This window comes from Neoarius graeffei, chromosome 28 (genome assembly GCF_027579695.1).
Source record: "Neoarius graeffei isolate fNeoGra1 chromosome 28, fNeoGra1.pri, whole genome shotgun sequence".
NCBI lineage: Eukaryota > Metazoa > Chordata > Actinopteri > Siluriformes > Ariidae > Neoarius > Neoarius graeffei.
In genome coordinates, this window is record NC_083596.1 from 21,465,888 (window position 1) to 21,481,029 (window position 15,142).

Sequence of the window (15,142 nt, forward strand, 5' to 3'; positions counted from 1 at the left end):
ACGCGGACACGGGGAGAACATGCAAACTCCACACAGAAAGGCCCTCGCCGGCCCCGGGGCTCGAACCCGGACCTTCTTGCTGTGAGGCGACAGTACTAACCACTACACCACCGTGCCGCCCAAAAACATTTATGATGAGAATAATACAAATGTCACCCAGACAAATTTGTAATTTAAATCGCAAATAAAAACAGTCCTCTAAAGATTCCTGTTGAAGTTTGAAGAGGGTAAGTGCAGAGATGTCAACATCTTGACAGGAGACCTGTGAGATTTAATACACTCTTTTTAGAACTGCAGGGAAAATTATAGGGCCATGACCTGACTCTTAACTGACCTGACTCCTCTCTGTTTCTCATTTTTATATTATTGTTATATTATAGTGAGTGGCCAGTCATGCATTTTTAGGTCTTTAGTGCAGTTTATGCTGCAAAGAAAACAATTTTGGACATGCGTTCACTGTGGCGTGCCAGTGCGCAATTTCCTTAAAACAGAAATAGCACACTGACTTTCAACAGCTGTGACATGAATGAATAGACATTAACAAAAACAATTCAACGTTACTTTTAAAAAATCCACGTCAGCAGGTGAACCAAAAAAACATCACACAGCCAGCCAAATCTAATTCTTCTTATTAAATAAGGACAGTTGAAACCTGTCATAAGAATCCCTTTTATGCTTTGTATCTCCATTTTTTCATTATAATCTTCCCTAATGGCTGGAATGACCTACTTTCTGAAACTCACGTCAGTTAACAGTGTATAAAACGCGTGATTGCATTTTTGGCAGTAACACGTTTCAATTAGACCCATCATGTACAAATTAAACAGTTTGATTGACTGGTATGACAATTTGAAATTATATTCATGTTCAGGGATATACATAAAAATTCACTTGAAATTGTGAGAGCTCTGAGGAGTGGAGCTGAGATGTACAAAATCAGGTAAAAACCCCTCTGCCTAAAGCATTTTATCTACATAAGGGCACAGTATGGATAGTAATTGAGAATATACAGTGTCACTAATTGAAAAAAAACATACATGTTTTTTTTTTTTTTTCATTTACAAGTTAATTAAATGCTTCTCCAAGATGAAATACCTACCCACACACACACACACAACTCCCAAACGCCCTTTAGGCCTATTGCTACAGTATTCTACCATATACAACAATGTGAGTGAACAAGTATGCAAATTAAATTAGTTTTTCCTTCTTTAACACACATTTATATTTGTATAGACACTGGTTAGGATGGCTAAGCATCAGAGAAAGGAGGGGAACATTCTCATTAAAGGAGATACGCAGAACCTTTATTTTTAAATACATTTCTGAGTGGATAGTATCTCCATCCTTGACTCTTGTATGCTGCATAATTGGGAATAATAAATATATATATTTTTGAGAGTTAAAATCGACCGCAAAGTTGGCATTCGAGCTGCCCCGCTGAGCCAGCCAGCCCTGAGTGCGTGACGTCACAGCGGTAACTGGTGCTATAGACCAAAGCCAGACTCGGCAGGCGAGAGTGGTTGCAATGGCCTCTTCATTCAGATTTATTGGAGATTCTTTGGATTCCTCAGATAGTAATACATCTGACTGTGATAGTCCTGAAATTGGAGTGTGTGTACATGCTACTGCTATACACATAGGACTGTATCAGTTCGAACCATCGGAAAGTGAATCCAATAGTAACACGGAGGCCCCCACTTTACGAAATAAAGCCAGAGAACAAAGTCGTCTAGAGGATTGGATGGAATTGAACTGGCGGTCTCATGTGACTCTCATTAAAACAGGATAGGTGTTATAACTTATGCAACATACATGTCCATGCATGCATTTTCACTGATAAAACATACAAGGCTAATTAAATAATCAGATGAACTGAGGCTATCATATTCTGAAGCAAATTAAATAATCTTATACTGGTAACTTAAACACACAATACAAGTTACATGTATTAATCTAAATGCAGGTAAACAATGAGTGTTGTTATGTAACCAAATGAGAGTCGCATCTTACCTGTCTGTGTTCTCGCTTCTTGAAGGCCGAGCTTGTGGCCGATTGTTTTGAAACAATCTGACTTTTAGTTGTTTGTTCATTCGCTTCTTCCACGTAAGGGCGAGATATTGCTGCTGAGGCAAGCATATCCAGTGCAGGGGGAAGCATATCCAGCAGAGAAATCTGATGACTGGTCCACTCATTCTCCATTTTCTCCATACTGAGTACTCCACCATTACTGCTCGGCTCACACTCTGGGAGAACTGGTGCAACTGAACTTACTTTCCTTTTCTTGTAGTTTTCTTTTCCTTTAATTTAATCCTACTGCACCCTCTTTCAATACGGGCTTATAGCCAACGCTCCTCAACAGATCAGAGGTTTCATACGAGTCCTCAATAAAATGCGCAGAGCAGAGGAGAGACCACTTCATAGCCGCCCAATCCGTGAATTTCTCACAAAACACGTCCAAATCTTTGCAGCTTGAACATTCTTGGGCCATGAATGCAACATAAATTCACCTTCTGTCGTGTTGCTGCACCCACCAGCAACACATCTATGTGGCATGGCGATAAATGAGCTCAAAATGAAGGATCGGAGTTGCAGTCAGCTCTGTGTTTTAGTATAGCGGAAATGGTGATGAGACCGATAGACTTCCTGCTGTGATGTCACAGATGTCAAGGTCATTCACTCAGACCGCTACCTGTATGAATCGTTTTAATCGTAAAAATTACTATATTAGATTTATTGTTAATGCTTAAAACTATTCCTGTGCTGTTCTTGAGGTCTCAAGGCATTTATAAACAAAAAATGAGGCCATGGTTCTGCGTATCTCCTTTAAGATGAGTTAAAGGAGAGAATCAAAAAGATGCAACAGGACACTGAACTAATATTTGATGGCATTATATTAGATTTACATTAACAAGTTTTTCAGAAATATGTGTGTGTGTGTGTGTGTGTGTGTGTGTGTGTGTGTGTGTGTGTGTGTGTGTGTTTGGCTGAATAAGCAGTGACAAAACTATACCTTTTTTCTGAATGCAGGGAAAACAACTCTTGGTCATGGAAACACTGACATCAATATCCAGGGTCCAGGAGTGGCAGCCCTGCACTGTTACATTGAAAACCAGGCAGGAACCATCACCCTCTTCCCCTGTGGCAATCCGTGCTCCATGGATGGCCTGGCAGTCACAAAGCCTGTACGACTGTCTCAAGGTACACATATGTTGGATGGTTTGGAGAAAAATCCGTGAAAATATATTCCTGATGTTTCCTATGAGTTTTGCCTTCAGCTACACATGGCCAAATCTCATAATCCCTTCACATCTTGAGCTTTTTTTTTTCTCAGAATGAAAGAATGCAGTTTTTCAAACAATATATGTTGACTATAGATATACAACTGTCAACATCTCATCTCATTATCTGTAGCCGCTTTATCCTGTTCTACAGGGTCGCAGGCAAGCTGGAGCCTATCCCAGCTGACTACGGGCGAAAGGCGGGGTACACCCTGGACAAGTCGCCAGGTCATCACAGGGCTGACACATAGACACAGACAACCATTCATACTCACATTCACACCTACGGTCAATTTAGAGTCACCAGTTAACCTAACCTGAATGTCTTTGGACTGTGGGGGAAACCGGAGCACCCGGAGGAAACCCACGCGGACAACATGCAAACTCCGCACAGAAAGGCCCTTGTCGGCCACGGGGCTCGAACCTGGACCTTCTTGCTGTGAGGCGACAGCGCTAACCAGTACACCACCGTGCCGCCCCAACTGTAAACATAATGACTTTAATCCATCAGGAAAGTTGGCATGCAAATTGTACAGGTCTTTCACTTTACATGGATTTTTAATCCAGAGGTAAATCAATAAAATCAGTCAGATAAATATAATATGAGGCAAACTTTCATGACTCAAATGTCAGCTCGGAGACAAATAGACACTGAGATGAACAATGCCATTTCCAGCCTCAGTATTCTTCAACAGAGATTGAATTGTCACGATAGTGGTGTGCACTGTGCTTGAACTTCCTTTGAACGTGACCTTCACTACAAGTGACCTTATATTCTGCATGACCGTTTAAGCCTGCTGAATTTAGAACAATATAATTGTTTATTATTCTATCCACATTCACTGGATAAGAGCAATCGCATGCTCTGCTACTAGGATATTGGCTAGAAAAACAAAATGGCAGAGCGTGTCGCTGAACCAACCGAGGCTGAAATAAAAACTCTACTTGAAAACACAACCGAGGCGGCACGGTGGTGTAGTGGTTAGCGCTGTCGCCTCACAGCAAGAAGGTTCTGGGTTCGATCCCCGTGGCTGGCAAGGGCCTTTCTGTGTGGAGTTTGCATGTTCTCCCCGTGTCTGCGTGGGTTTCCTCCGGGTGCTCCGGTTTCCCCCACAGTCCAAAGACATGCAGGTTAGGTTAACTGGTGACTCTAAATTGACCGTAGGTGTGAGTGTGAATGGTTGTCTGTGTCTATGTGTCAGCCCTGTGATGACCTGGCGACTTGTCCAGGGTGTACCCCACCTTTCGCCCGTAGTCAGCTGGGATAGGCTCCAGCTTGCCTGCGACCCTGTAGAAGGATAAAGCGGCTAGAGATAATGAGATGAGATGAGATGGTGAGAACGTATCTTTTTTTTTTCAAGCATTGTTATTTTTGCATTTTTCACAAATTGCTGCTGTAATTTCGCCGGTTTGTTTGTACGGACGTTTTGTATAAAGTTCTTATTTATCAAATTTGCAAAAAATAACAATAATAATGCTCTGTTTCTCAAAATCCAGTGAATATGGATAGAATAAAACAGTTATTCCACTCAATCTCGTCTTACATGGCTTATAGCCAACTTGACGATACGCGCCTCGTCGGCTATCAGCTCATAAATGACTCAATTTTGTGGAATAACTGTTAAGTATATCTAGCATCTATCGAGATACAGTTGAAGTTTAGATATAACAGCATGTTGTAAAAAAGCCTCACTTGGAATTTGTAAAATTCTTGCATCAGGAAAATTGATGAGTATTTCATACATGAATTTCTCTGTACTAGGCTTGTAGAGACAAATGTGTGCTCCTGTCACATCAATAGTGGTTATATGGTGAGAAACAAATGCCAGAAATTATAGATGAAGTCTGGTATAATGGCCTTCTGCCATCGAATAACTTCTATTTTCTTAAACCATGTGCTATGTTTACAATTGACCCAGGACACCAGTTTTGATTTTATGGAAATACAATTGTACAACATTTAAAGTACCAAGTAAGTTCCTTGGTGCACAATGAATAATTAATGAACATGATTACGTGTCTGATCATAGTTCTTGTATAATTTCTAATAAAGGTATAGTCAAGATGGCCACATTTCATTCATTCATTCATTCATTCATTCATTCATTCTTCAGTAGCCATTTTATCCTGGTCAGGGTCACTGTAGATCTGGAGCCTATCCCTGGAATGCTGGACTCAAGGCAGGACAATTCATCCCAGATGGGACGCAAGTCCATTGCAAACCATGCACACACACTTTCATACAAATAGGCAATTTACCATAGTCAGTCTGCCTACCTGCATGTTTTTGGACAGTAGGATGAAACTAGAGGTGGACAAAGTACCCAACTTCATTACTTAAGTCAAAGTACAGATCCCACTGGTTAAATGTTACTCCGATACAAGTGAAAGTTGTCCAGTCAAATTTTTACTTAAGTTAAAGTACTTGCTTTTAAAAATACTTAAGTATTAAAAGTACATTTTCTGTCAACGCTTTGTTGTATTATTGCCACAACGCTTATAATACCTCATGCCTCTGAAGCAACCGACTGGATTATTTTCTGAATTCACGAAATGAACGCATGCTGTGCCATCATGGTGGTTTAATGTTAAGCTAGCTAGTGAGTGAAGCTCCACCTGACATTCTAGCAAACTCTTTTCAAACTCAAAATCATATTGGGTACCTAACGCTACTAGAAAAGAAAGATTTCTACATTTTGCTTATTTGGCAAAATTATGCTAAAACATTTCTCAAAGGACTTCAGATAAGTTAATGTTATTCATGTTAGCGTGACTCTGTTTTTACATGCTAACTAACAGCGTCCAAGTTAACTAGCTATGTGTTATCGTTAGCCGTGGACAAGGCGACGGCAACTTGGCGGGCAAATCCATAGAAAGTCATTTGACTAACCAGACTGCATAGCTATTTCAACATTATCGCTAGCTCTAAAAGCACAGACAACTTCGCTGCAAGCTTTCTCTTGGAATAAAATGTTTATAACCTCAATATGCTTCCGCAGGTTGGACGGAGAGATTTTGTAGGCCGTGATGTGGTTCGTTTTCGGCAAACAAAGCAAACATTTAAAACGAAACGAATCTTTATTCCTTTCAGAAAACTGAAACATGGGTTCATGGGCCATGAGTGCGTGCGTTCTCCAGAAAAACCGCCTCCTTCCATTCTGCCATCAACTGATCGTGTTAAATAACGCTGCTGAGGAATCATTGAACTTGATTTTATACAGTTTATGGACGTGACGTGACCCTAGTGATTACTGATCGGCTGTCTCAGTGTCACCTGTGAAAAAAAACAATCACGTTTTAGAAAAAAAAATCCACTTTCAAAGCTGCTTCATAGTAACGAGTAACGAGGACCTTGATAGAAATGTAGTGGAGTGAAAAGTACGATATTTGTCTTTCAAATGTAGTGAAGTTAAAGTCATAAGTTGCCAAAAAAATAATACTCAAGTAAAGTACAGATACTCAAAGTGTACGTAAGTACAGTACTCAAGTACATGTACTTCGTTACTGTCCACCTCTGGATGAAACCAGAGAATCCAGACGAAACCCACATGAACCCATGGAGAACCTATAAAATTCCACACAGAACTCCACAATATAATGCCCAAGCATGAATGGCATAAGAGTAAAGAGCTCTTATGTTGGAATCGGACTACATGATATTTTTGTCTTTCACGATGGTCACCATATCAGATTAGGCAATCATAGTGCCATAAATTCTTGCTGCTTCTTGGTCAGGAGACTGGCGACACTACATGTTTGATCCCAACCAATCATCATTCATGTCTTTGCGTATCATCGGGGGCTGGGTTAAGAAATTTTCAATCGTAGCTGTCAAAGAACACGTCATAGGAATCCTCAAACTAGGCAAGAAAATACAAAAAAAAAAATTCTGACATGCTAGACTTTTCGTCCGAGCCTATGAGCTATACCGGCTGGGGCTTAGGTCCTTGGCAGGTCCAACCATGCAAGGCAGGTTACAGGGGAGGGGTCAGACAAAAGGCAGCACCCGGCCCTCCAGGTTAGGGGGTTGGGCTCAGGGTTAACTGCCCTGTCCTGTAAAAAATCTCAGTTACAGAAACAGCAACAAAAGTATCCAACACAACCAGACGTGATGGGTTTCCAGTTGCCGAGGACAGACGGAGGTGGAAACTTTTGCTGCTGCCCTACATGCCATTGAGGCATAAAAGGCACCAAGAAGAAGGCCAAGACTTTGTGTCTGGGTCTTGTGGGGCGTCCCATTGTTGTTCTTAGATTAGGTCACACTACAAGGCCCATTCATCATTCCCGGCACTGGAAATTTGTCAGACAAACTCGTGTCAAAATTGGGTGGCACGGTGGTGTAGTGGTTAGCACACTCGCCTCACGGCAAGAAGGTTCTGGGTTTGAGCCCAGCGGCCGGCGAGGGCCTTTCTGTGTGGAGTTTGCATGTTCTCCCCGTGTCTGCGTGGGTTTCCTCTGGGTGCTCCGGTTTCCCCCACAGTCCAAAGACGTGCGGTTAGGTTAATATGGGACGGCCTTGGGCTGAGGTGCCCTTGAGCGAGGCACCTAACTCCCAACTGCTCCCCGGGCGCTGTTAGCATGGCTGCCCACTGCTCTGGGTGTGTGTGTGTGCTCATTGCTCACATGTGTGTTCACTGCTTCAGATGGGTTAAATACAGAGAGGAATTTCACAAGTGTGTGATGAATAAAGTTGTTCTTTCTTTCTTTTCTTTAGTCTGATCCCGGGATTAGAAATGTATTTTGAGGTTGGTTTATTTCAGCTGCCACCCTGTGCCACCCCTTAAGCCACACCCTTTTAGCCACACCCTTTTTTTTTACAGAGAGTAAGCACTTTAAAAAAAAAAAAGCACAGAGTTTTATATTAGTAAAGTCATTTTACTGCACTGTTTGATTTCTGGATGAAAGAAAATTAAATGGGTTGTTTTGACCCGAGTTGAGTGTCTGTGCAGGTCAATTTAATAGGCCATTTGCAGGAATTGGTCACGTGTCAGTTTTCCCCATAGCAACAAGCCTGTGGTGGCCAAGCTAACTTGACATTCCTTGACAACCATAAGAGTTTGACTGGCAATGCGAAGCAATCCATTTCTATAATAGCTGTTTTTACCTTTTCTACTGTCTTCTTTGACCCGAATTTTTGTGTGTGCTTGGAGAAAGTTTGTGGTTTTAACTTCTGTCGTAAGTTAAAGCGAATCATTGGCCGTGTCAGCTGGCCCATAGGGGGCGCTCGGGCACCACCCTCCCAGATGTCTCATCTCATTATCTCTAGCCGCTTTATCCTTCTACAGGGTCGCAGGCAAGCTGGAGCCTATCCCAGCTGACTATGGGTGAAAGGCGGGGTACACCCTGGACAAGTCGCCAGGTCATCACAGGGCTGACACATAGATACAAACAACCATTCACACTCACACCTACGGTCAATTTAGAGTCACCAGTTAACCTAACCTGCATGTCTTCGGGGACCGACTAGTGGCCTAGTGGTAGTGTGTCTGCCTCTCGATCGGGAGATCGTGAGTTCTATTCACGGTCGGGTCATACCAAAGACCATCATAAAAAATGGTACCTACTGCCATCTGGCAAGGCACGCTGCAATACAGATGTGCATGGGGAGTTAAACTCTCGTGGTTACCAGAGGACTAGCCCCCCACTGTAACCCTAGCTATGTAATAGGCGAGAGGCCGAGGGCTATGGAAACGGAGATCAGCGCCGCCCGATGTGCCACATACAGATTGGGCCTGGTTAGTACTTGAGTGGGAGACTGCCTAGGAATACCAGGTACTGTAAGGCGTGGGAAAGACTTTAACTTTTTTTTAAGCATGTCTTTGGACTGTGGGGGAAACCGGAGCACCTGGAGGAAACCCATGTGGCCAACATACAAACTCTGCACAGAAAGGCCCTCGTTGGTCACGGGGCTCGAACCTGGACCTTCTTGCTGCGAGGCGACAGCGCTAACCACAACACCACCATGCCGCCCATCCTCCCAGATGTGGAGGGGAAAAATATAATATAGAAATTTTATTATCAATGTCAGTTTTACTTAATAGTGTGTGCCTACATTCAATCTGAATTATTTAAACAACATTTCCACCAACTGACTCTCATTCAACAGTGAATTTCCACCAACAGACTCGTATCATTTCTCTTCTTGGGTGCTCGTCAAGGCGCCCCAGAAGTGCAGCGAAATAGCCAATCGTGTATGGTTGCTAGGGAAAAATAATAAATATTTGGCCAATCAGCATCGCCGAATTTAATGGTTTTGGGGCGCTGGAAATTTCGCCCCTGCTACAGAAACTGTATCTCTCTCTCTCTCTCTCTCTCTCTGGTTAGAGGTGATGTTCAAAACTAGACTTTTGGTTCATACTGGACAATAATCACACATCTTTCTTGTCATAGTTTGTATTCACAACAAGAGTGTCAACACGGTGTTTCACAGAAATACACCTAGCTCAGAACACACACACACACACCTCATATCATAGTCACTCTCTCACACAGAAATCTTACACTCACCTTAGAATCAGACACACACCACCTCTCTCTCTCTCTCCCTCTCTCTTTCTTTTCATACAATCACTCAGTCCCACACTCACCTTAGAAACCTTCCCCCCCCCTCTCTCTCTCTCTCTCTCACTCACTCACTCACTCACTCACTCACACACACCTCACTTCATAGTCTCTCTCACACAGAAATCGGCGGCGTCTTTAATGGTCCGGAATAAATTGAATGCTACACGTTGATGGATTAATTTGTTGTTTCTCACCTGTGAAAGATAATCCCATGTGATCTCGTTTGGACGGTAAACCTGTTGGTACAGTTAAACGCAGCACATGAATCTTTATTCTCCGCTTTGACCTATCCAATATGGCGGCGAGGCTGACGTATGATTCTACGCGGAAGGTGGCGTCTTTAATGGTCCGGAATAAATTGAATGCTACACGTTGATGGATTAATTTGCTCTTCTACGCCCTTTTTGAGGAATGTATTGTAGGATTTAAACCAACATCTGAAGAGGTGAGATCGCTCCTTTTTTTCCCTATTTTTGCTGGCGGGGTTGACTCTGCCCTAAGGGCAGAGTCTCTCTCTCTCTCACTTTGCACCATTACACAATAAATATTCACAGTGAAAATATTTTGTAAGCGCGTTTCATGAACCAAGTTATAGGATTTGTTGACAACTCACATCGAGTTCGTTACACTTCTACCCGGCGTGAAGCACTCACAGTCATGTGGTTGTGACGTCATCGTAAACAAATCCGTTCTACTCATCCAGACGACTTCACAACGGCAACGTTACCAGATCTTTCCACTCTGGAACCCGTTCTCAAAAAGATTGCGTTTTGGGCACCCAAAACGCCGGTGCCGTGTGGACGCCAGGCCTAAACGATAAGCAATTGTATCGGAGTCACCTGAATCCGTTGCCGTGTGGACAGGGCCTTACAGTCACCTTTTAGAATCACACACACACACACACACACCACCTCTCTCTCTCTCTCTCTCTCTCTCTATCTCTCTCTCTTTCTTTTCATGCAATCACTCAGTCCCACACTCACCTTAGAAACCTCCCCCCCCCCCCCCCCCCCCACTGAGCAGAGCTGTCAGTCAAACACAAGTTAGCCAATGGGAATGCGTACCTGGACAGCCCACCCACACGTGAAGTTTGTGCCAAAACTGCAAGCAAAAAGTCAGGGAGCGCAAACAAGAAAGCTGGAATCGCAACCAAAATAAATTACATCAAACAAAACTGAGAGACGCGGAACAAAAATAAAAGGTTTCTGAAGAGTAATAGACTGATATTTTGCACGATTACACGAATAATTTGTTTGCCAGTCTAAAAAAATTTGACTTTTTTTTGTTTTATATTTTGATTTGTGGGCGGCACGGTGGTGTAGTGGTTAGCGCTGTCGCCTCACAGCAAGAAGGTCCTGGGTTCGAGCCCCGGGGCTGGCGAGGGCCTTTCTGTGCAGAGTTTGCATGTTCTCCCCGTGTCCGCGTGGGTTTCCTCCGGGTGCTCCGGTTTCCCCCACAGTCCAAAGACATGCAGGTTAGGTTAACTGGTGACTCTAAATTGACCGTAGGTGTGAATGTGAGTGTGAATGGTTGTCTGTGTCTATGTGTCAGCCCTGTGATGACCTGGCGACTTGTCCAGGGTGTACCCCGCCTTTCGCCCGTAGTCAGCTGGGATAGGCTCCAGCTTGCCTGCGACCCTGTAGAAGGATAAAGCGGCTAGAGATAATGAGATGAGATGAGATTTCAAAAGTATTCTATGAACATTTTTGGCACAAAATTGATTCCATACAAAATGGCCAGAAAAATGTCTTGACTATATTTTCTATTCGTTTTACAACTTATGGTGGTAAATAAAAGTGTGACTTTTCATGGAAAACACAAAACTGTCTGGGTGACCCCAAACTTTTGAACGGTAGTGTATGGTTGTCAAGGAATGTCAAGTTAGCTTGGCTACCACGGGCTTGTTGCTATGGGGAAAACTGACACGTGACCAATTCCTGCAAATGGCCTATTCATTACATATGCGCTTCAGTAACAGTTGGCCGGTGTTAATAGCGTTCAGCAGATTGGTGGCCGCCTCCTCCTTCCGTTTCAGCTCTGCATGACAATAATATCGCTTATATGAGAGAGAGAGAGAGAGAGAGAGAGAGAGAGAGAGAGAGACAGCCGGCCGGTCGGCACTGGGACAGCTGTTCAGCACCCTGTCGGTTCTGGTCCTCAGCTGTATGGCCTAGTGTTCACCCGAGCTCGCTCGCTCTTTCTTTCTCTAACAAAACTATTTCCGGTTAATTTAATAGTAACTTAACAGCGCGTGCGCTAAGAGAAGGGACACTTTATCTTTTCTTTTCTTTTTTTTCCTTCTTCTTTCTTTCAAGTTACCCTCCAGACGTGTGTGTTTGTTATCCCGTAAGCATATGGGCTTTTTTCTTCTTCTTCTTCTTCCTCTTCCCTTTGGCTTGGCTTGGTTTGGAGCTTTAACGCAGAGACAGGTGGACTGTAGACATCTGGTATCTTTTGTGTGAAAAGAGAAAGTCAATAAGTGGACGGACATTAACCTCATTAGCATCACAAAGCCGTGAGGGAGGTGAAGAGCTGCACAGCGTCCTGAGGGGAAACCAGTTTGGATATTTTGTTCCTAAAAGGTCGCAGCATCTCCTTAACTGCGCTTTCTAATGTCTTACAACCGGATATAAATGTAAGTAAATAATTTCTAAGGTGAATTGTTGCTTTTTGTTTGACTTTCTGCAATCTAATCCACATCTTGCTTTATAGCTAGCTCAGTCATGATACTTGGACTGTGTGGAAGTCTCTGTTGGTTGGTAAATCCTCTTCTATTATATATATATACATGAGTGATTCCACGCTTATGGGTACTGAAATGGGGACATGAACTTGTTTTTAAAAATTCACCTAAAACCATTTCCTTTTTTTTTTTTTACCATCAGGTCACAAAACATGTAATCTTTAATGAATGATATGTTAAAAGATAACTTTAATTTTCTGAGATGTAATAAAAGCCTATTTATATGCCAAAGTCAGAACGTAACAGAAGTGTTGTGGACATATATATTCTCAATTTTAACAATGTAGAATTACTTTTTGAAACATAGGAAGGTGATGTTTTAGCAAATATAATTAATAAACATGTGTAGTAGAATAAACATACGCATTCTTTCAATAAGATTAACATGGTATATAACTAGATTGTAATTAATTTGTAACAGACGCGAGATGGACAATCGTAACAGAAGTAATGCAACAGACATCATTTTGGAACTCATAGGCTTGACTTTGGCATATAAATATGTTTTTATTACATCTCAGAAAATTAAAGTTATCTTTTAACATATCATTCATTAAAGATTACATGTTTTGTGACCTGATGGTAAAAAAAAGAAATGGTTTTAGGTGAATTTTTAAAAATAAGTTCATGTACCCATAAGCGTGGAATCACACACACATATATATATATATATATATATATATATATATATATATATATATATATATACACACACACTACCATTCAAAAGTTTGGGGTCACCCAGACAATTTTGTGTTTTCCATGAAAAGTCACACTTTTATTTACCACCATAAGTTGTAAAATGAATAGAAAATATAGTCGAGACATTTTTCTGGCCATTTTGAGCATTTAATCGACCCCACAAATGTAATGCCCCAGAAACTCAATCTGCTCAAAGGAAGGTCAAGTTTATTTGTATAGTGCTTTTAACAATAAACATTGTCGCAAAGCAGCTTTACAGAATTTGAACGACTTAAAACATGAGCTGATTTTATCCCTAATCTATCCCCAATGAGCAAGCCTGTGGCGACGGTGGCAAGGAAAAACTCCCTCAGACGACATGAGGAAGAAACCTCGAGAGGAACCAGACTCAAAAGGGAACCCATCCTCATTTGGGCAACAACAGACAACCTGACTATAATATTAAATTTTAACATGAGGACAGTTTCGTTGATGTTGTAACTCTTCATTGATGGAAACTTGAGTGCAAAACTGTTCATGATAACTGCAGTCCTAAAGTTAGCAAGTCAACTGTAGTCCTCAGCCATAAAAGCATTACTGTAAGGCCCTGTCCACACGGCAATGGATTCAGGTGAATCCGATACAATTGTTTATCATTTCAGCCTGGCGTCCACACGGAACCAGCGTTTTGGGTACCCCAAAACGCAATCTTTTGAGAACGGGTTCCAGAGTGGAAAGATCTGGCAACGTTGCCGTTGTGAAGTCGTCTGGATGAGTAGAACGGATTTGTTTATGATGATGTCACAACCACATGACTGTGAGTGCTTCACGCCGGGTAGAAGTGTAACGAACTCGATGCAAGTTGTCAACAAATCCTATAACTTGGTTCATGAAATGCGCTTACAAAATATTTTCACTGTGAATATTTATTGTGTAATGGTGCAAAGTGAGAGATAGAGAGAGAGAGAGAGACTCTGCCCTTAGGGCAGAGTCAATCCCGCCAGCAAAAATAGGGAAAAAAAGGAGCGATCTCACCTCTTCAGATGTTGGTTTAAGTCCTACAATACATTCCTCAAAAAGGGCGTAGAAGAACAAATTAATCCATCAACGTGTAGCATTCAATTTATTCCAGACCATTAAAGACGTCGCCTTCCGCGTAGAATCATACGTCATCCTCGCCGCCATATTGGATGGGTCAAAGCGGAGAATAAAGATGCCTCATTCATGTGCTGCGTTTAACTGTACCAACAGGTTTACCGTCCAAACGAGATCACATGGGATTACCTTTCACAGGTGAGACTGGAAAAATACTTTTCATTGTATTTGGTCATTATAATGTAATTTTACGAACAGATTTTTCTGACTTTGTGGCTAATATGAAGTCTCGCGCATAATACTTTATGCGCATGCGTCCTTATTTCTTCTATTGTTCTGGTGTCTCCGAAGGGACCGTCTTACAGCGCCCCTAGAGGTGTGGCATGTGTATTGCATCGTTTTCAGCAAGCGTTGCGTTGCCATATGGACCTGATATTTTACTGATCGTTGCCCATTTGGACGCGATATTTTTTTAAAATAACATCTCGTTGCCGTTGTCGTGTGGATGTAGCCTAAGAGTCCAGAGCATCCTCCAGGTATAACCCTCAACTGTCCTCATGGGGCCGTCCTCTACAGGAGCGGTGTGATAAAACTCCGACCAGACACAGGGCACCAGGTCAGTTTTATAGCTTCTCTAAAGAGCTCAACTGTTTTCAGCTGTGCTAACATGATTGTACAAGGGTTTTCTAATCATCCATTAGCCTTCTGAGGCAATGAGCAAACACATTGTACCATTAGAACACTGGAGTGAGAGTTGCTGGAAATGGGCCTCTATACA

The 15,142-nt window shown here is 42.3% G+C and overlaps 1 protein-coding gene across 6 annotated transcripts in view; it reads left to right on the plus strand.

Moving 5' to 3' along the window:
- phldb1a (pleckstrin homology-like domain, family B, member 1a) overlaps window positions 1-15,142 on the plus strand; it is a 123,215-nt gene that overhangs the window by 40,783 nt on the left and 67,290 nt on the right. For 5 of the 6 annotated variants that reach the window (XR_009651906.1, XM_060913190.1, XM_060913189.1 and 2 more), the window contains exon 4: window positions 3,031-3,201. Coding sequence is in view for 4 of the 6 variants with exons in the window: in XM_060913190.1 (XP_060769173.1) it covers window positions 3,031-3,201 (171 nt within the window). In the remaining 2 variants the exon portion in view is untranslated. Of the gene's footprint in view, window positions 1-3,030; window positions 3,202-12,375; window positions 12,481-15,142 lie in introns of those variants that run through there. The other variant, XM_060913193.1, reaches the window with a different exon arrangement.